At 36.3% G+C, this 23,232-nt stretch overlaps 1 protein-coding gene across 1 annotated transcript in view; it reads right to left on the bottom strand.

Moving 5' to 3' along the window:
• Positions 1-2,708: 2,708 nt before the first annotated feature.
• dlp (glypican dally-like) overlaps positions 2,709-23,232 on the bottom strand; it is a gene marked incomplete at its 3' end in the record, with an annotated part of 87,101 nt that continues 66,577 nt past the window's right edge. Inside the window, exons 3-5 of the mRNA XM_028310195.1 lie at positions 8,363-8,486; positions 7,816-7,926; positions 2,709-2,865 (exon numbers count right to left, since the gene is read on the bottom strand). Coding sequence (XP_028165996.1) covers positions 2,709-2,865; positions 7,816-7,926; positions 8,363-8,486 — 392 coding nt within the window. The remainder of the gene's footprint in view (positions 2,866-7,815; positions 7,927-8,362; positions 8,487-23,232) is intronic.

Genomic DNA, 23,232 nt, shown 5'->3' with positions numbered 1-23,232 from the left:
CCCAAATTAAAAAATCCTCGTGATAAAAAAATGCATCACACCAATGTGTAATTAACATTAAATGATGTAGATAAGGTCAATAGCAATAAAAAAAATTAAGAAACAATTTGATTAAGTGCCTTATGAAATTATTTTAATTTCATTAAAAAAAAACCAAAGTGACTTGAGGTGTTGATAATACTTCTGGGCCGACTTTACCAGTAAAATCGATTTTTGAGTGTTCTAATATGGTATATTCGCATATATCTACCTAAACAAATAAGAAAATAATATCAGATTGTATGCTATTTAATAGAAAATGTATAATGTCATACAGGTATTACACTGGGCTCTGTCAGTTTACACTAGTAATTGGGACCTCATGTAATACCTGTATGACATTCAGATTTCACCATGGTTTTCGTAGTTTTCATACGTATTTCCACAATCAGTGACACTCAGATAATAAAACAGTTCAAATCCCTAAACGAATAATAACAAAGGATTATAGAAATCGTTCATATTTTTGTAAAAATTTCATTATTACTAACCACTTGTTCCCGGTCGCGGCGCCGTCGCTAGTTCAATTATAGATAAAAAAATATAAATGACACTTCACTAGCCAATCACAGCTAAGAATGATGGACAGATGCACCATCTAACTAACTAACGTAAAAGTTCTGGTAAATTTCAACAGATAGCGTTGATTTATATTTTTTTGTTTTATGTAATAAATATATGACGCCAGGCCCCAGGAGGTTAGTAGGATTGGCAGCCCTGAATATGACGCGCTTAACCCACTGGGCGCCGGTGGGATCATCGCTCGGCGGGTGGCCATGACTCACTCTGTTGCCACTAGGATACAACTTTTTACAACTAAAATGACCTAGAGCTTAGACTAGACTAATTCTATTTTATGGAGCATAAAATATCGCCAATATAAATCTAGCTTCGTTAAAATCGGTTAGTAGCAGAATTTTTTTATCGCATGTTTCTCACTTTCAAAAACCGGAATATCAATCTCCTGGTGAATCCATTTATCTATTTGTGAAAATCGCAAAAAAAAAATTGTTCAGTAGTTTTTAGTTCATTGCAAACAGTCGCTGCGGAGGATTTTGTTTCTAATTAATTATAATTGAAGTCCTAAATATGACATGCTTGTAACCTACTGGTCGCTAGGATCATCGCTCGACGCACAGAAATGACTCACTGCTTAGTCTCGGAGTAGGTATCTGAAGGTCGACTTGGGTCTTGTGCATATTAATTCGATGGATTAGCTGTCGATAGACGGCCGTTAATGAATTCACAGGGTCATGAGAGGTCCGGATTCACAGGTGGAAACGCGGCATGTTAAAAAATATTGCTACAGAAATCATTACAACATTTTTTTTAATGTTAAATACACCTAGGGTTCACATAGAGGTGAATTGACAAAGATTTGATGTCGCATATCCTACCATATTGTACAGCAGACATCGGCATATCCAGTTAAACATTGAAACCTTCTATGTTTCTTGTATTAGGAGCTATTTTGCAACTAAAAAGTGTATGCCGATGTGCTGTCGACGGGTAATTTGAAAACGTAGCGATGCGACGATTAGAATTGAAATCGAATATTACTGTCGTCGAACGAAACATGCCTTTCATTCCGAAATCAAACCTCATAAATATTCACCTCTGATTCCTACCAATTTGTAATTTCCATAATATTTGTTTTCTAGTCACTGAGCATAATCAGTAAATTATTACCAGTAGCGGACGTCCAAAATTATGTTCGTTTCGTTCGGAATTTAATGTGTCATTTTTATGCAGAGCGTCAGTCAATGATGACAGCCTGTATAGTAGCTATGTGCTATTGTATGAGAATATTTTTACTAGGGGTTAACGCCAACTTTATTTGGGTACATTTAAGTTACAGTTGATTTGAATGGCTCGCTAGCTTTAGTTTTTAGGTGAATAAGTAGTGATAGCATAATATTGCATACACCCCCACGTTGCCGTTGTATTATTGTAAGTTTTAACTAGTACATTCTAATCGAGGCATGAATATAATTTAAAATTACTAACCCTCGAATAATTCAAATACAAACAATATAACAATCTCTGTTGAGTCCTACTAACTTTATAGCACAAGTGTTCAAGTCATATAACAGCTGTAACTACAGAGGCTTTATGACATATTCCTCGCTGCCATGTTAGTTTCCGAGCGGGTGGAATGTTCGTTTACGAATTCGGCACCGGCTTGCGAATTTACATATACAGGTCAAAGCGGAATGTTAATTTGAATTTGGCACACTTGCAGTGTGTTATGTACGTTTGTACATAGTGTTCTTAGTTCCTATGCCATTGTGTTGTGTTCCTTGAAAAGCATTAGCATTAAATTGGATAATTTATACCACACTTACGGCGTTCTACATTTAGGTATTTGTGACTTTAACACTTTAAAAAAATGCCAGGAATCCAGGTCGTAATGGAATAATAGGACTTGTATCGTGGCCAGTGATTACACTTGAATACTTATTCTGGAAATTACTTAGTACCTAACTCTTCTTGTTAGTACAGAGAATTATTACCGGCGCGTAAGATACCATTATTTGTAACGTTGCCAGAGACAGTACTTTTTGCGTTTTTTCGTCCCGCAAGTTTCCGATCCAAATCTGGCAACCTGGTTCTAACACCAGCAACATATAAATCTCTTAATCCTTAACTCTACCAGTATCAATCATTACCTGCATAACATTCCGCACGACTTCAGCGCCCGCTTGCAGCGCTTTGTGGAAGGTTCTAGTGGCGACGAAAGCTCTCCGAAGCTGCACCGAAAGCTTCTGCGGCACGTCCTCGAAGGGACGGATCTCGCGCATGTGCTCATTCACGCACGAGAGGTACCTGGAGACAAAAGTAATAAATAAGTGAAGTTCAAAGATTATTTATTCACCGAGATAGTGTGGTACAATAAAATGTGGTCTTATGTTCTCTTTAACACGCAGGTTAGTGTACCATCCCTACATTGTCGACATTCCACCAACTCGCAGTAAGCGTTTCGACGACTCGTTTATAATGCGAACAGCTAGGGACTGGAATTCGCTGCCTGCTGCTGTATTTCCTGAACACTATAATCCGGGCGTTTGGCGAGAGTGAATAGGCACTTACAGGGCAGATATGTACCATCCTAGACTGCAGTCTATCGCACACAATTGAGATGCATCTCAATTTGAAAATTATAAATAACTTGAAAAAAGCCCAGTTTTCGTATTTTCGAATCTGTCTATCGCTTTCCCTCATGTCAGGATTAAGTGAGATGGACTGACCCGAAAATACCGGAAGGGTGTTGGAGAGAAGCCCTGCAGGCTTGGTCGATCGATAGCGTGCATTTTGAAGAGGCCTACTGCAGTGATTTGATGATAAATGGCTAATAGCTATTACAACGTTTATAATTATATGGAATCAAAGGGTTAATTACTTATAAAGTATATAACAAAATTTTGAATAACAATGAAAACAAAATAGACAATTAATTGAAACCAACCGCAAACTTTAAAAGATTATGAGAAAACAAAGCACCAACATCAAACTTGAATAGCACAATAACAATTCAATAAAACTTTAAGTATTATTCATGATGAAGCCCTCACTGGAGGGTCACACTCCAAGGGAGCTGTTGTTTATAACTGCCGCCTATAAAACACTTAGTCGGACAGTTTTATTGTTATGGACACGTAAACAAACTATTAGCCCGATAACGGCGCATATAAAAACCATTGAAAGTGCATTGTGATAAGTTTAGAGTCCACCTTATTATACACAACGAGGCCTGTTCATCTCCGCGAGTTTGCATGGAAAACAGAATACGCGCGACCATACCTCCTGGGTTAATTTGGCAGCATTACAGTACCGATCACTGACATCAACGAAACGGTGCTCGACTCTTGAGACCATATTGTTGACGGCATTGAGTATATATTTTTTAAAATACCTTCGCCAAGAAAACTTTCTGTACGTACTTATTATTATTCTGTGACACAACTTACAAGACAGTTTCAGGCAGCTAGATTTAGGTAACTGCCAGTTACTAACCTATGTCGATAGTAATAAACATTGGCGAATTTGGCGACTACATCATCATGCAAGATCATACCCTCTACCAGAGGGAAATTGAGGATTTAGCCTATAGGTACTCACATGTTGACGACTAGGTACTTGAGAGACGCTAAACGGAAAGACGCTAAAAATAAGTTACTTAGTTACTGACACTTGACACTACTCGTTTATCAATAAATGTAAAACGGTATGATATCACGAACAGTTTTAATTGCGTTCATACCTTTCAATTAAAAATATTGCTAATGAATGAGTGACATCATCAGTAATCAACATCACTCTTGCCAAGACAACTGGTCCGGGCGATTTGGTAATACTAAGAATATTTAAATGTACCGTTAAGGTAATGTATTTTAATAATTACGTGACATAGCCGTTAACTGTGACCACAAAATGACTGTATTATAAAACAGAAACATATGTCGACTCTAGGAATGTCTGGTTTGGACGTGCGGTTACAGGCGTTTGCGGTCAGGTGAAGGATTGAGCGGCCTAAAACTGGAGGTCAACTTTACAAAACAATTTCTGTATAAAACTTTTGTCTCTCTCATTTATACAGACATCTCAGGATGAGTGAGAAAGACAGGAGAGTGTAATCTCTACATTTCCTGCGCCAGTCTAACTGCGTGTATCCATGCAGAACCGACAAGCGGTGGGTTCAGTAATTAAAATATCAGCACTGCATGGCTGCACTGCATATATCCCGTATTGTCAAGTTATATTCTCATGGGAGTTTACGATATTTAAACGAGGCACGAGCCGTGTGACATGGCATGATATCTAAGAAGGTGAGACTAGAAAGAGGATTTGGGAGCTTTTTGTTGCAAAAGAGCACCTATCAGGCCAAACGGGACTATTCCCACCTCTCGTTTTCCCACCACTGCAACTCATGTATAACCAGGATCTACAGCTTGACCGCCATAAAAACCCAACCAATGAAGATCAAATTTGTCCCGGGGGAAAGTTAAACTGTCATTGGACCAGCAACGTAATTAATCAGAAGAACATAGGAGGAGTTCGAAATTAAGGTTCACCTATCAGGCCACAGTGGCACAGGCATGTGCCATGGTCAGAGATAAACAGACATGTGCTATTGTCTTATTAACATTTTTTTGGTAACGCATTTTCTTACATAACTTTTCAATTCCTATCATTGGAGGTCCGAAAATATTTCTCATACAATTTGATACCATAATGATCATTCTTCATAAAAAATTTAAAACCTACATATTTAAAGACATAATCATTGATATTCATAATATCACTAATCATACACTTAGTTTTTACTAATATTTCTTTTCATATATTTTTCTATACGAATGATCGAAACTCATAATCATTCGAATAAATAACTATAATATTCATAAATGTGATGTATCCTAATATATGTTTTCATAAATTTATTACTCATAAGTGTATTTATCCATATTATTGAAATAGGTACATGATGTCTATATTCGTATTAAATCGTATTTTAATATTAAATTAATTTGAAATGGTCCAAAACAGGCAATATTTTGTACAAAACTAACGTGACAGAAACGAATCGCTGCAAAACCGATTCCACGTAGTCTTGTCTGCCCTACCCCTAGAGTGTAATTTAAAAGCCGGAGGCGCGGGGGGAGGGCAGCACTCGCCCGCTGTAACGAGGCTCAGGCGCCCGGGCGAGCTGGAGCGGCTGAGGCTGGTCGCCGAGGCGCCGAAGGCGCCGATGGCGGTCCAAAAAGCCGAAGCTGCGGAAGCAAGCGTGGGTGCCTGAGCCTCGTTACGCAAGGGCGGAAGGGCTGCACATCCCGCAGCGCCGGAGACGAGGAGATACCAATGCATGCTGCATGCTTGCTTTCATGCTGCATGCTCTGCATGCTTATCTACTCTATTAAATTATATATGATTTTTTTAAAGATACGAGTATGTCTGTTATAAAGTAAATTATTCTGAACAACAACATTATGAGTTGAAGTATGTTCTTAGTAACAACATTATTAATTAAAACAATATGATCAATGAATGTTATGAAGAAAAAAGATCTGAAAATAAAAATTATGTATTTTAAATGGTTCTTGGTGTAACAGTATTGATAAAAAAATTATGATTACTAACTGTTATGAGCTCCGATGGTAGTAATAAAAATGTATAAATAAAAAAAGTATGAAAAATAAAATTATGAAGAGAGATTATTATGAACACAAATCGGTAGTAAGACAAAGAATAGGATTTAGAATTTTATGTGAGCCAATATAGAACCCATTTTTTTATATTACGAGTATAACGAGGAAAATTTGAATGTTTGTTTGTATTGAATAGGCTCCTAAACTACTAACCCGTTTTGAAAAATCCTACATTATTTCTGTTGAAGAAAGGCTAGTCTAGTCTAACAGCAAAATCGAAATTACTGCTTTTATAGCTTGGACTTTAGCCTCTCAATTCTCAAAGTATTATCGATAGCCTGCTGATTGTTTTAAGGTTCAACAAAACGTTAAAAAGCTCACTATAAAATATTGTTTTTTTTTAATGAATCGACTTTAACTTAATCCCTATACTTAAACTAATAGGACAAACTACCATCGCGTGACAACGATCGGAATCCAAACATCTTCAGCAATTAACTACACCATGATGGGTGGCCGAACCTAGTAATGGCTTGAACGCATTCTGGGCGTTTTAATATGTATGAACGTACGATAATATGGCCCTTTTACGTCATCCCACCGGCTAAGACAATTGCTTTGGATGTTAGAATAAATTATAACTTTATTAAACGCATTCCTCAAATTCTGAGGCGGAAAATATTATACAAAATCAGAGCTGGTATCTTGGCTATATTTTACAACAACGATACCAACCGGGCGATGTGGAAATCATTGGGGGAGGCCTATGTTCAGCAGTGGACGTCCTGTGGCTGAAATGATGATAATAATACATAATTAATTAATACATAATTTTAATTGAAGCATAAGCTATCGATAAATATTTAAATGAAAGTAAAATTGGTAGCGAATTCATAAATTAATGTAACTTTACGTAACACTTAATTAATACATTGTATAAAATATAAGCGTTAAATATTTATATTATTTGTTTTAAATGGCGTTCATTATCTAAGGAGAAATATTGGAAATGTGTACTTAACCTGATAAATCATCATTAATGTTTGTCAATTAAAATTATAAATTACGTAGAATTAATGTTTTCTGTATGATTTGTGTAGGAAATGTTCATACAGTCGCCAACTAACCAGTAACATGTTAATAGCATGCTTTTTATAATGTGACATGTGTAAGTTGACTATTAGGTGAACTATAATTAAACGATTATACCGTGTTTATAAAACCGCTAATTAGTGGTTTGTCACTTATGTTAAATGTTGATTACGCTTTGATGAAAACAGGTAAGAAATTGTTTCAGTGAAAATATTATTCGTGTAATAAAATAATGTTTAAGGATAATTTCTTTTACCGTTCGAGGTACCTAGTTCAGTTAGTGCTAGTGGCAAGAGATATCATTCACATTTACTGTTTTCCTAGATTCCGCCAAGTGGCACCACCTGGAATTTACCAAGTACCTACCGCTGACGTTACTACCTCATTAATTAGGCCCTTAAATCCACTATGATTAAATATAATGGTCTCAGTTTGACCACCTTAACTTCAAACATAACTTATAACTTTAACCGGTGTTTTTGTACGGCGTTTGGCAACCCAACCCCAGTACGTAAATATTTTACTGAATGTTACTTACTTTTCGTCGAAGCTGTACTGTGAGTTGAGCACCGCAAACATTTTCTGGTAGAGGATCCCGAAGAACTTGTCCATCATGGTGTCGAATTCCTTGTCTCCATGAGTGTAGTACCTGGAGAAAACAATATATTTATATTTTTATCGTTAACATCTACTACGTCAAAGTGTCTAGTCTTGTTCGCACTATTAATTTAGTCGAGAACTTTTTAAACTACTCGAAACTAAGCAAAAAATCGACCGCACTATCAGAGTAAATACAAATGAGTAGGTCATCTTCATAGAAACGCACCACGCACGCGCATAGCACGCGTTTCTATGAAGATGATCTACTCATTTGTATTTACTCTGGCACTATGGTTGGGTACAGTTTACAAGTGATTAAGTGTTTTTTAAATGAACCCGACTTAAGATTCAAGGCACGAGTGACTAGGGATTTCCTGGGAAAGATTGAGCTTTAGGTCGGAATTCGCGATTCGACTCTTCTTGTAAGATTGGACCCTCTGAGAAAAGACATTAAACAAAGAGTTCAATTAGGAAAATGTTCCAACCTTTCTAGTTCTTCGAAGAGCTGCTCAAAGACGTAAGAGTGCTGTTCATAGATCATTCCATACGTGCGTTTGAACATGTTGTGAAACTCCTCGCGAGACATGTGTAGCAGCTTTTTGAAGAATTCTGCAAAAGAAAAAAAAGGTGGTTAGGTAATGAATAAATGTAATAAAAAACAAATGAAAATCTAAGGAGGACTAATGATACGCATGACCTTTATAGTACCATTTCCTAAAATAAAACAAAGCGCTGAGCACTTTGTGAATTTCACTTGAAGGAAGAAAAAACACACGCGTTTTGCCAAGAAACTTTGGCAATTGGAAAGATTAAGGAATATCTAAGAAAAGTAAATCGTAATGCTTCAAAAAGAAAAACAACGGGCTTCTCCGAAGTCTCAGCGAAATGAAGATTTAATGAATCGCTTCACAACGTAAACAAGAATGGTGACTCAAATCTACCCCACATTGTTATTTTAAAATAATTCCGTGAAAACGAATACATTACTGTAACTCCCACTCACCCTAAAATGTGCAACAAACAGACACTAAACGAAATAATTTTATTTATTAGGTAGCGTTAGATGAAAATAAAGAATTTTTGTTTCCAAAGTCTGGTAGATGAACTGACAGTCATTGGACACATAACTAAGTACAAATTAGTCACATTTATATTGAATTGAAATAATAATGTTTTCAAGTAAATACTAAAGGTTATTGACATTGCAGTAGCTCTAATAAAAACGATCAATCTTAAACCTTCACTCAATAGTCTTTCTTGTAGAGCCCGTTAACTATTAGTTTTTATTTAAAGGTAAGAAACTGTCATTTGGACATCAGCTAGACCAACAAGATTAAGTACATAAATGGCGATTTACCCAATAAAAATGTAATTGTTTGATAGTCTGTTTCCTGATTTAGTCTAAAAACTGACGCATGGTAGGTATGATGATATTTGAGATTTAGGCTGAGTTCACAGGCTGAGTTGCACTACCTAACTTTGACCGTAACTAGGTATGCATAACGATAACCGCTGTTTTTTGTGTGGAGATTGACAGATTTTTGACGTTAAAGTAAGATGGTGCAATTTTGCCTTTAAAATAAGGCGCGAAAATATTAATACTAAGTAGTTCAAACAGAATTACTTCTGTAATCTCTAAGTTAGGTACTTTATTATCTAGATATTGTTGATAAGTCTTGACATTGAAAACATTCAATGTTACATAAATTGTAGATGAACAGGGATCGTTGACCGTTAACGCGGTTTTTGTAATTACCACTAAGTACTTAAGTATGAACATTACGTCGCGTGAAAGCATGCATGTTCGAGTTCGTGCAAAATTGACGAATGATCTCCTCTCACACAAACATTTTATTTAGTTTGTTTGTTCGTTCAAGTGAAACAGACTTCAGTCAAAGCATGTCCTAATTTACTTTTTATGAATTTGTTTGAATGGAATTTCCCGGCTTTTCTCTTCTATAATGTGCATGTTTTGTACCTATAAACCTTCATCTTGAGTCACTCAATATTTAAAAAAAATCGAATCAAAAGCAGTTGCGTAGTTAAGCATACATAGGGACAGACAGTGGAAAGAGACTTTGTTTTACTCGTATACTATGTAGTGATAGTGATATTGATCCAGTTTTAGAGTGCTTTTGAAGTCTTCAATTTGGTTATGAATGCAGTTTTATTTTAATTTAGTTCTCAGAGTTTTCAACGCGTAAACAAATCGACTCGTCATTATATGAATGATCTCATTCATTCAAGAAACATGTTAATTTCAATGAATTTGCGAATGAAATTATATGGCAAGATGAACAGGAAAATATCAAGAAACAAAGAGCATTTTCCTCATTTCTTATCTATTAATAATATTTCAGCAGAGATTTCAAAAATATGGGTTTTATAATGTTATTAGGTAAAGTAGTAGTAGCAGTCGTAATCTATATTTAATTTTAGTAAATGTTTTAAGTGCCAAATAAACAAATACTGGGTTTTATGACCTAGTAAGAGATGATGAGATTTAGATGGAACACGCTTAGGAATTCACCTAAGCGTCATCTTCCTAACTTGACTGATTCCTATGGGACCCTACAGGTATGTATCACTATGTATACAGGTCTTTACAGTATCATGGCTGCGTGCGATAGTGAGGAAGGGGAAGCATCAGCCGTAAGACTGATGGATTGAAGTCTGCACTCGGCCAATGTGCGAGCGCACTTCACACGGTGAGTGAACGCAGGTGATTTATTATCATTATGTAGGTACTAGCTTTTGTCCGCGGCTTCACCCGCGTGAAATTTAGTGTCACAAATCGGCATAAATTATAGCCTATATGTTAATCTGGGTTACAAACTATAATACTGTAAAGTTTCAACAAAATCCGTTCAGTAGTTTTTGCGTAAAAGAGTAACAAACATACATCATGACATCCTAACATCCATACAAACTTTCGCATTTACTCGTATTAGATTGAAGATACCAACTCGAGTTTTACAGCGCGGTTAGAGCAAACAACACATCCTCCATATTAATGACTGACCGGCGAACTTTGTACCGCCTATGTCCATCAGAAATAATTTTGATTATAATGGTTAAATAATTTTGCACATCGGTCCAGTATTTTCGGAGGCTATCCAACAATCCTCTATTAAAATACCTATTATTCTCTTTATAATATTAAAGTAGAAAAGTTAAACAATTAGATTGAAATGACATTTCCATGCTAAACGTCACTTAAAACTAGTGTTCAGCTTGAATAACTACACTCGCGAGCAAAAGTATGGAATCACTTAGTTACATGAAATTGTTTCCACGCGATCTTGTGTACTAACTAATTTGTTAGTAACAAAAAAGTCTCGGGACAAAGTCTCCCTAAAGCGTCTTAAAACTTTCGAAACCCAGGACTTGACTTACGTGGCGCTGACGTGCGACAGCCCGCTGACTGAGCCCTTCTTGCAATAGTGCAACGATTTGTGCTGCTTCTGTAGGTGTAGAATCCATTTTCGTCTCAGGTAAAGTGTCAAAAGATGCGGAGATGTGTATGGATCAACGTGTGAAAGCAAAAATCCGAAAACACGTGCTTTTATAGGGGGTAAATAGGCCGCAACTCGCGACCGTATCAAACAGTTGGTAGATACATGTCTTTTTCCTTCCTTCTTCACATCAGCCGGGATATCTTTTTAAATACTGATGTGATTTAAATGAATTTGGTATCAATTTAAAGTTAAAAGTTTAATCTTTAAAATGGTGCCACTTTTTTTGTTACTAAAAAATTAGTTAGTTCACATGATCGCGTGGAAACAATTTCATGTAAGTGATTCCATACTTTTGCTCGCGAGTGTAGGGTTAATTATACCGCACTTCATTAAAGCTGTCGATCGTGGTCGAAACAAATGAACTTATTAGCAATCGTTAAAAATAAAGCGATCAAGACAATAACTGTCACTTAACACTAACGAAGTCGTAATTTAGACAGCATAAACAATTTAAATTAAATTAAAACACCACAAAAGAAATGATATTATTGTATGATGAACAACACGCATATTTTTAACGTCAAGGTTTTTTAAAAATCGTTAAATATTGTTATTTTGAGAATATCGATTTCTAACAAATGACCACAGCTTGCGTGGATTTAGAATAAAAGTTGATTTTAAAAACATCAAATGACAAGTGCAAAAAAAAGTGGTGGTGGTGGCGGTGGCATGATTTTTATGTTGGAAGACTTTATATTTTTGATCATACTTATGTGTGTCTGTATTTCAGCTTTACGTTACCGACTGATGAAAAGAAAACGCTATTATATACTTATGTGTAGACATCGGATTATATGCATTTGCATTATTGCATATGCAAACGCATATAATGCTATTTTTATAGCGTTATTGCATATTTTGGTACTTTTTCATTGACAGTGCTTATTTTAGTATTTATACGTGTTAGACGTGTTGTACTTCGCCGCCGTTCCCACACCAAACATCAACACATCGCCCTCGCACGCACTGCGAGAGCGCATTGAGAGTATTTGAGAGCGATCCGTACCAGTGTTGCCAGTCGGGTCTTGTTTGAAAAGCGAAAATGAATGACCATTCCATGAAGACCGAAAAGTGACCGGTCGTATAAAAACGTTTCCTGGATTTGCGTTATATTATCGAAAAACATTCGCTAAAATTCATTTTTTTAACCAACAATAAATCAAATTCATATTTAAATGCAGTTTATGACCTAATTTTTAAATTGTCACTATTAATATTTTTTACTATATTTATATTGTCACAAGAATTACAGCCAATTAGTACCTATATAATTAATTAATTATGTATTGTGAAAATAAAGTTAATTCTAATAATGTTTTTTTGATTGTGCATATTTTGTGCATATTTCGCCCTTTTTTAGTGCATATTTGCATGCATATTTTGGCATTTTGATAGTGCATATAATCCGATGTCTACTTATGTGTGTCTGTATAATTCAGCTTTGCGTTACCGACTGATGGAAACTTTGGAAAGAAAACGCTACTAGTTAACCAACTTCCACCTAGAAGATTTATAGACACGAGTGTTTTGATAGCGATTAATCGATCCTAATTCATTACGTTACTCGATTAAAATGAGTCCTTCCGGCATATGCATGCGTGATATTCTTCGTCAACATTCTATCCAAATTCCAATATTTGAGGATTTATATAGGGTGGCTTTTTAATATGTTTTAATCTAGCCCAAATCCAGTGGTCGAGTGGCGACTACGGAACGGAAGACGTAGTATGCCTGGATGGGGGCGGCGCAGGACCGGTCGTCGTAAAAATCCTTGGGGGAGGCCTTTGTCCAGCAGTGGGCGTCATTTGGCTGAAACGAACGAATCTAGCTTTGCATTGGCTAAATCTCTATCCCGAATAAAAGGAAGACGCCTTTCTGAGAAGAGTAACGGAGAGTTTTCATGGTATGGGAGCTGCGCAAAATTCGGCGATATATTAAAAATCTTTATTGAGCTGACCAAGTGCGTCAACATAGTACATTTTACACCGAGTTCACGGTACCATAAACCGAGTCGTTTCCACTTCCTCCCATCGATATCGCAACTATCGGCATCTGCGATCTATTTCGGCGCTGCGCACGCGACGACGTTTGTAAGTTACGCGACTCTTATGCATTTAAATTCAAGTAAATATTACGACACCATATCACACTTAGGTTGATTTATGAATTGAGATTTGCAGCTTAAGCGTGTTCATCTTCTATTCAAGGAAGAATTTATTATGAAAAGTAGGATCTTTCAGATACCGAGCCTTAGTTAAGAATAGATTTTCAAGGACTGAATCTTGTTGACTGAAGCGTACTTTACGGACTCTATGCTAGAAATTTCCCTCCTAAACTTTAAAACGGTCTACATGGAAACACTATGATATTATTAAATCCAAATAGGTTTAGATTTAGAACTCTTTGTGTGCAGTTTGGCAAAGAGTTGGGATTTTACATATTATATTATAGTAAAGTGTTTATTGGGACCCAAAGTGCTATAAGGACGCGCTGTGAGAAAGCAAAGAGCTTAGGATAGCATGTGAAGAGGGGAATATGCGGCGATAATGAAATGATGTGTGTGTACACACTAGGGTTGTAGAAAACTTTTTACGGCAAGGTCGTTTAAAAATATCGACATTTTTAACTATTATTTTTGTATCTTCACTATACATACAGTTGAGAATGAGAGCAAACTAGGCTTTATTATTTTGCTGCAGAATCGCATCTAATAATTTTATTGTGTAGGGCAAAACACGCGCTAAAGACACGGCTTAAGATGCTACAGATTTTAAATCTACTCAGATTAGTGTCGCATGTACCCATCTAAAACGCCATAAAAGTTATGTTTTATTGTTTTTCGGCTTTTAAGCAGTGTTATGGATACTAAAGGATACTTAAATATTTCTGCCTCTTTTGCCAGCCCTAGCCCGCGGTTCCGACCGCCCACTCTTGCGCACGTGCGCGCTTATCCGCACAGCTGTTGGCGCAGTAAGGAAACGAGTAGGTACGTTTGCAATAGAATACTTTCTACGAAAAAAATATTTGGGGTGTCTTCCGTAAATTGATTCCGGTATATCAGCTCTCTTTCACACATACAGTATCTCAGGTTGAGTAACAGAGACAACAGAATAAAGTAGACTACGTAAATCATCTACTACTATCATGGTGTAAAAAAGTCACTACATATTTACGTTACCAGTTTTGGTAAACGCAAAACTTTACGAGCAATTAAACAAACTTTATTAGGTTCAAAAGACTTTACGGCCGCGTCATTCATACATAGCTTTATGACATTTTACAGCCTTTCAACGGCGTGTTAACAAAATCAACTCAGTATTCTACTGTTGGTAATAAAAGATACAAATTAGTTGTAAATTGAGGTCTGACGTATAAATACGAGCTATTTGATCTCTCGAGTTTCGGCCGGCAACAAATGTGGCCGTGTGTCTTAAAACGCGGTGTTTGGTTTCTGAACGCCTCTTGAGTTACGAGACGACTAGGGTTGCCAGGTGTCCGGATTTAGCCGGACATGTTTGACTTTACGGACGTGTCCGGGCAAATATTCTCTCGTCCGGCCTGCCCGGATTTTGTTAAGCTTTTTATGTGGCTGCAGGGTCTCATGTGCTGCTATCTTTTGAATAACGCAGTAGACAGTGGCTATTAGGGCATCACGTGTTGGGGCCGCTGCACTGGGGGGCACCAAATAGAGTACAAAAATATTGGTAGCACAAAAAAATATTTTCCGCGAATTCAAGACGGGGAACGATGAATGTCCGGCATTTAGGGTAAAATGTCCGGCCAAATGAAGCACCCAGTCCGGATTTTGGGTTATTCAACCCTAGTTATGGATTATATGGGATGCGCCGGCGACGTGTCGATGATTTAGCGGGGTATTTATATCGATGCGGTGTTGACGTTACGGCTTCGGTAAACAAACTCGCGATGAAGGCAACGCGTCTTTGCAGATTCATTTATTGTAAATAAACTCGAACACGAATTTTATATTAGGTACCGAAGTACCTACTACAGTGCAAGTTCAGAAAAACCTCAACTAAGGTGCTGTAAATAATGCAATACGAATAGATTACAGTTTTCGAAAGATATTCTACTTCGACTCTACATGTAAAGATTTGACATAAAATTTTACTCAGTAAGTTGAATTTTTAAAGTACAAATCATTCTTAAACATCGATAAGTCCGAGGCTTGTAACATCACTAAATAGATTTGATTTACTTCTTGTTGCTATCCCAATGTGTCTCATGCGCATACCTACGTGTTAACACTTTTATGAAGATACTATGTTGGAAGGCAACATGACACTGAAAAATGTCGTTTACTCAAATGACAATGTTCTATTTTAGAAACTGACTAGCTTTCCGCCCGCGGCTTTGCCCGCTTGGAATTTCGTTTGTTAAATTTTCCTGAATTTTCTTTGCTATAAACCTCACGGAGCCCGAGACCTTTCCAACGAATGCAAAACCATGGAAATCGGTTAGTGCGTTCTGGAGTTATAGCGTCAGGAAGGAAAACCCGACTTATTTTTATATAGTGGATTTGGAAGCAGTTAAGTTCATTTGTGGGAATTTCGAAAATAAACAGTACATGAATTATTTTTAGCCATGTTACTGCCCGCTAATTTTTTCGTATGATTGCAATACTTTGCTAAGTTCAAAATCAAAGAACTTAAAATATTATTTTAAATTAATGTGCTTTAATTAAAACATTTGAAAAATTTCAGTGAATAGTGCTACAAAAATGGCTGAAAATTTTCCAAATGGTCAAGTTTTGAAAGTTTTCTGTTTCTATTATCTTTAAACTTTTCAGCCACCTCACAAACACCCTGTATCTCAGCACATCATTATATTGGAACGAGGAAGGTGTTATCAGGAAAACTGCTACTCCGATGTAAAAACTTAAACGGTTTCAACGCTACTGGGTATTACAGAATTATAATCGATCACACAACATACATGGTATCAATACTCTTTAAAAAACTCGGCAAAAACGGTTTCAGTGAGTGCATTTGTAACTGGTGTGGTTTACAAGTTTTCAACAGTCAAGTTTAGTTTTTATTCGAATTGAAAATCGCAACTGTTTATTCGAATCACTGAAGACTCGATCAAATCGCTTTTCAGTTCCTATGTGAAAGGACAAAGCCATTTCTGGGACTGTACAATGACCTAATATGCAATTCGATTCCATTTTCCGATATTTCTTATAGTATAAAACAGCCATTATTTCTTTTTGTTGTACTTACATTCTACAATTACTACAATTGATGTCCTAAATACTTATTTGCTTAGGTGTTGAGGCTGTAGGCCAAGTACTACTTAGTAGCTTATTTTAAAATCCAATCAATAGCGTTATAATAAAATAACCCAAATTAGGCCTAAATTCCATTCACGTGTTTTTTTAGTAACTAGCAATAAAATAAAATACATTTTTGTAGCTTTTGTGACTTTTCATCACCTTTAAAGAAATGTTCTATGAAAAACTCGTAAGGGATCTTTGTATTGTAAATGTTTCAATGTTTCTAGCCAATTTACATGGCGTTTAGGATTTTCAGACTTGGCCCAGAGTATTCCTGAACTATTCAATTTAATAGCTAGCCTAAGTGGCATCAAGATAGATGTTAAACAAACATGTCATATCAAGAACAGGTTTCGTGCTCTTGTCGATAATAAACTCCAAGAAAAGTTTAAAGGTAATCTACATAAAATTACATGTAATGATCTCACAAATTCATGCATCAGAAACCACATTAACGTCTGCTGATTCTGTACATGAAAATTATCATTACCTCGCCGTTTGGGGGAAAGATACTTGATTAATGTTGAGAATGTCGATAAATTTGAAACTAAATCGTGTTAAAAACTATTGTTATTAATACTAAATAGGCTTTGTCAAAAACGTGGATAGAATTGAATTGGTTTATTGGTACGGACTAAGGAATATTCGCACATCTGCTTGGATGAAAGATGAAAGAAGAAATCTTATAGATTTCTTTATTTCACAGTTCGTACACAGATTTACATAATATGATAGAGTCAAGCAAAGAAATATAAAAAGAGCTAGTGAGCTTATCTCTATAAAGATTTTTCTTTAAGAAGAATAACAGCGATTTGTGATGTATAATGGTTTCACAGGATTAAGTCTCTTTCTAAATAATAAATCTTAATGCAGGTAAGTACAAGTTAAAATTCGACAAAAAAATGCGTAGGTTTGACGCTTCACAATTTTCTTATTTTTTAAGCAGTCAACATAAAGAAATGGAGATATTAAACGATGGCTATGAGAGAAGCCTCATTCAGAATATTCATACAAAACTGTCTCTCAGTCACCACACATTTTTCCTTTGATTTTTCCCAACACAAGTGGCCTCAGGCCGCGTACATAAGTAGACACAGATATGGCACCCTTGCGCTTCCCGTCTCGAAGATAATTGCGGGCAACGGGACTGCCGGCGTCGCGACATATACGGAGGCTGAGGTGGCCAGGAGTGTGCCACAAACGGGACAGTCCTAACTGGGAAACGGTTTTTGTGTGGGACACACGGTCTACTTGATAGCAATAGGCTATCATTGAAAATATCGCAGTACCGGTAATAGCGAGCGTTTATTAAATAGAAGTAGGCAGTAGGTTCGATTTGGAAGATTTTCATGCAAAAAATGGCATTGCCAAAAAACTTATAGGATTTATTATTTGGCTATGCAGCTACATCCCCGATGGCGATAGTCCAGGAAATATGAATTTAGATAGTGTGCAGTGTGGACATTGTAAGTAGTATGAAATTAAAAACTTCATTCTCCATTTTGACCAATGCAGAAAAAAGAAATAAGCAGTCAATAAGCTTAATCACAATGAATGTTGGAATTTAGAAACAACTTATCAACGAAATTGCCTTCACATAAAACAAGTCAAAGTATTTTTTTTTTCATATCCAGATAAACACAGAACGGTAGGCCCCCTGAATGACCGATCGTGTCCCACCACTGGCCATTAAGCATCGGTGATTTCGCCAATTAGACACATGCCGGTCACTGCGGCACCGGTGAAGCAAACTTGACGGCCCTTCCTGCTGGTTCAATCAGGCTGAACTTTTGATGCAAAACAGACCCTATTGCAACTACATAAGACGCTATAATGTTAGCTTGATGTGCCATCAACGGTACATCAATGAGTTATTAAGTTCGCAACCTACTTGGATGCCTCCGTAACAAAGTGGCACAACTATAAAAATATCAAAAACATGCATTAAATTTTTAACTGGCAATCATCACGTAGCTCAAATTGGGAGGTCTTCAAAGGATGTATATGTTAACAAAAATCCGTGGCCAAATATAGCAGCCGGTGACTAAAGCGCGTGTGATCGAAATAACAATTGCTTGTGTTTATAACAATGTGAGTAATTGTTGGCCCCGGCTATTTCGGATCTGGTGATCGTTGCCCGTATTAATCAACGCCTACTTAAATGCGCTTCCTTTAGAAAGAAAACTTTTTCAAAAAAAATAAACCTGTAAAATTACTTAGGTGTATCGTCTTTTCTCATGGGTAAAGAAAAAAAAACAGATTATGTATAAATAAACACAAACTAAAATATTGTCTCCTTTAGCAGTGCCTAAATGAAATGTTAAATTGGCATAATGCCTGTAATTAGTTTAGGTAACATACCAATGTTCTCTTTTCATTACAGTTATAAAAAAGCTTTACAAAAAAATTATCTATTGCAGTTTCTAAAACTTGTAAAGCGTTAGTTAGACTTATTACAGACAAATTGGCAAATTAAAATGCAAAAAAATGCTACAAATAATAGTGGTCAACCAACTACCCTCGTGGAGCAATTGAGTTATGATAAAAAAATAAAAATCTTTTTATGTAGAGTTCTACTGTAATATCCGGTATTTTCAAACAAAATATAGATTTTTCTCTCTCATCATAGCCCGTAGGCATCAACCGACTTAAGAATGGTAAGGGCCATTCGGAGGTACGGAATGTAGCAATTATTCATAGTACGGCGAGCAATCGGAGGGCCAATAAACGTTACTGTCCCAGTACAGTAGAGCAGAACACGGTAGGTTTTGTGTCCAATTTCTTATTTTAAATAGTGTCTGCCGATTAGGGGCTCGCTAGTTCAAACTCCGTCATCCTCTGGACTATTCTGGGGAACCCAATCCTAAGTCCTAACACGAGCTTATTATTTAGCTTTGCTGAAGGGCTTAACGGGGATTAAAAAAAAAGAGAAATTCAGAAGCTAAGCTAACTTATTTAGCAAAAATTTCTGACCAAATGTCGCTGAAAAACTTAGAGAGACTAGAATCAAATGGTTTTTATGAAGGTTTTCAAGGTCTTTTTGAGCCTAAAATTTGAAATCCGATGACTTGGCTTTCAATGCTTAATTTTCAATCGTGTTTGGTGTATTGTATTCACAATACGGTTCTATGACTACTCTCTCTATTTACACTGTATCAACGGTCGTTCGGGAAAAATATTCTATTTTAACTTCAATACGAGGGGAGACGCAGACGATTCGCGCCCCTTTTAAAAGCAATTGCTATAAAAAGTTACCTTCGGTTAGGTATTTGACGACAGGGACTGGGAGAAAAATTCAAAGATTCGCAGATTTTGATAATAAACCTTACCTACAGCGTGCTTACAGTAATAAGAAAATATCCAAGCGGGTATTTATTACGTACGTTTTAGTACAATTTACATGTTTTTTTCTTTCATCTATACTAGCGTGTATTGGATTTGATTTCTATTTTTGTAATTCATCAAGTTCCTAATAGTAACGTCGGATTTAGTAAATCAATATACAAAATACTGTAATCGACGTTTAAAAAATATTAAATACATAAAATAATTACACATTTATAATAATAACCTACTATATGCGTGCACAATTATACATTAATTTCAAAATCAATTTCAAATAATCAATCCATTCTCATTCAAAACCTACTCAAACCCAGCGCATGGACTAATGAGACTGAAAATTGACAGTCACGTACAATGAATATGAATGAAAGATAGAATTGACACCTCTCAGCCAACAAACGGAATTAAGAGGCGCAATCAAGCCACCGTGGGAGTGAATGGAGGTTGGAAAGTGCCCCGGTCAATATTGGCTTTTGTCCGGTCCGGGCGTAGGGCAGACGTACCGGTTTTGGCCATCTTTATTCTTTACACCGTTTTTGGCCAGTTTAAATTTTAACTATGTTATGAAATTACGTATCTTCATAATGTATCTATAAATCAATCTACAGTTTCAAATATTTATGCTAGGAAATTATTTTAATTTCAGTTTTTTTTATAATAATTCAAAAATCAAGTGGCCAAAAAAGGCACAATGTCCACAAAAGGGGTCTTTACCCTTCAATTACGATACTTAAAAAGTGTTAAACGATTCCATTGCCTTAAATTGTAAAATTTGGCAAACCTAGACAGTTATTTATTTCATCTTTAAGATAACATTAAAATAAACGTAGAATCGTAGCCAAAAATATACGTAGGTATTAGGTAGGTATATTTCGTAATCTGATAAGATAACGATAACAAAATTGAATGAATGGATGGAACTTGATACGATACAAATACAAATTTTCAATAATTGACAAAACTGCCTCAAAGTAACATCGTTCGTTTCAGCCAAATGACGTCCAATGCTGGACAAAGGCCTGCCCAAGGCTTAAAGTAACATAATTAACGAATATTGAATACAGCAGCACTGCAAATTCGTTGCTCTTAAAATGCTATATTTTATTTTCCCATTCCACGAAAAGGCCGAATGAGTAAATGACACTTCGAGTCATCAAATTACTCAACAATCAACTAAAGGTTCCCCAAATTGTGAAATTGTCCCCAACGCCGTATAATTTGGGGGCCTCCAGGGGAACTCGAGTTTAGTATGGAACTGTTGACTGTGGACACTAAGGTGTTTGCTTATGGGCGTGCCGCCCTCTGGCGGTGATTTGAGTTCACTCTGTACACTTAATTTTGAAGACCGTGTGGTCAGGCTGTTGACGCAGTAGCAGCAAATTGCCTCTACACGCAGGTAGGTAAGGGTTAAAGTTAGCTGGGACTTATTTATGTCTTTACGTACACTTTTATAGCTTGAACAGGTAATTAAAACGTATTATGCAGTGTATTCTATGCTATACAGGGTGGAAACGAAAAGTGTTGAGTTGTGAGAAGACATCGTAAAACTGGTTACTGATCCTAAAAGTGCTTCACGAGCTCTGTCCAACGGTGTGAATGAATAATAATAGGTTACAGAATAAACTGGATTTATCCAAAAAATCAATGTTTTCATCGTCCCTGAGATCACTTATCGTTTCCACCCTGTATACTAGGGCCATAAAGATCCTGCTTATTGTGAGTGATCTAGCCTGATAAAATGGCTACAAAAAATATCTATTTAATATGCCCTTCTTGAAAACTAAAGGTAGGTACATTACACTCAGTATAATTGCGTTAATTTAGAAAGCATCTTGGCTTATTATTTTAACATGGCCCTCGGAATGCCGAGGTAAGTATTCTTAGGAGTAATCAGCAAGTTAAATTACTGCAAACATTCTGGGTTCGCGGTAGTGAAGCGCCAAGTTCCGCATCGCGTTGAAAACTATGACGGAAAAGAATGAACAAAATAGAACGGAGTCATTTGGCCTCACATTTCAGCTTTTTCCTATGTTTCGACAGTCACGGTTGTGAATTTCAATCATAAATTTTTTGACGGTTCTTGCAAAAAGTGAATCAGTGAACTCAATCATATACTTTATGGGCTTGTATTTTAGCATGCCTATGTATTGTTAATAATTCCTTTTCATATCACACTAGTTTCGTCTATGTTGGGTGTAGCGCTGATGCGCTAATTGTGATCAATTAAGCACGAAAAGCCTTTACTAAACGTAAAGTTAACTAAAAAAAACTATTGTCACGTCGCGTCTCTTCTTTTTTTAACTGGGTACATTTAGTAAAACAAAAAATACTACACAACTTGGCCCTTTCGTCATAATATCTTAACGGGATAACAGTTCCACAGTGGTATAGTATAAATTTTATCATTATGCAGCGCGAGCGAGGCGGCATAATCTTCCTGTANATAATGCTCTCGCGCAGGTAATGGAATTTATCCATTTAAATGACAAAATACGCCGCTCACTTATAATAAAACGGCCATATTTTATTTCCTTTGCGATGACAGAAATTCGCTTTCTATTTATGTTTATGTAAATATGCTAATAAACAAGGCATTTGCGTTTATTATCACAAATTAATTATTTTCGTGATACCTAATTAGGAGTTTGGCAATATTGGACGTAGACAGTAATTTAAGTAGGTAGGTACGTAGTTACAATTAGTTAGAGCTAATTAAATAAATAAATAAATTTTAATAATCTTTATTCACAAATATCATTTCCTGGGATGATGTGAAAACCACAGATATATTATTATTTCGGTTTAGTTTTTTTTTTTGGAAAAACAACAGTCACCAGTTTCAGAAAAACAACAAACCTTGCTTCTTTCTACGAGCGCTACATTTTCGTTAAATAGAATATAAATAAACGTAACAGGAGGCAGTATGTTATGTAGTACAAAAACCCCATAAAAATTTCGCGTGTGTAGCACAAGTCAGCATAACATATTCCTCACCATTTTTAATGGCTGTCACTGCCTTTCGCAATAAAATACACAAGTCACGTTGTCCATAATTTTTACAGAAGCGCAACAGCCGAAGCGGGATTATAAAAATTAGTGATCTATAAAACCCGTAGGCACACCATGAATGGCTGCTAACAATGGCCACTGAATTACCCGCTGACGTCATCGCGAATGAAGACTAAACATTTTTACAATA

This window comes from Ostrinia furnacalis, unplaced genomic scaffold, assembly GCF_004193835.3.
Source record: "Ostrinia furnacalis isolate ACB-3 unplaced genomic scaffold, ASM419383v2 OfSCF2973, whole genome shotgun sequence".
Lineage (NCBI taxonomy): Eukaryota > Metazoa > Arthropoda > Insecta > Lepidoptera > Crambidae > Ostrinia > Ostrinia furnacalis.
The sequence above is the reverse complement of the archived record's forward strand: the minus strand, read 5'-3'. Positions and strand labels throughout refer to the sequence as shown.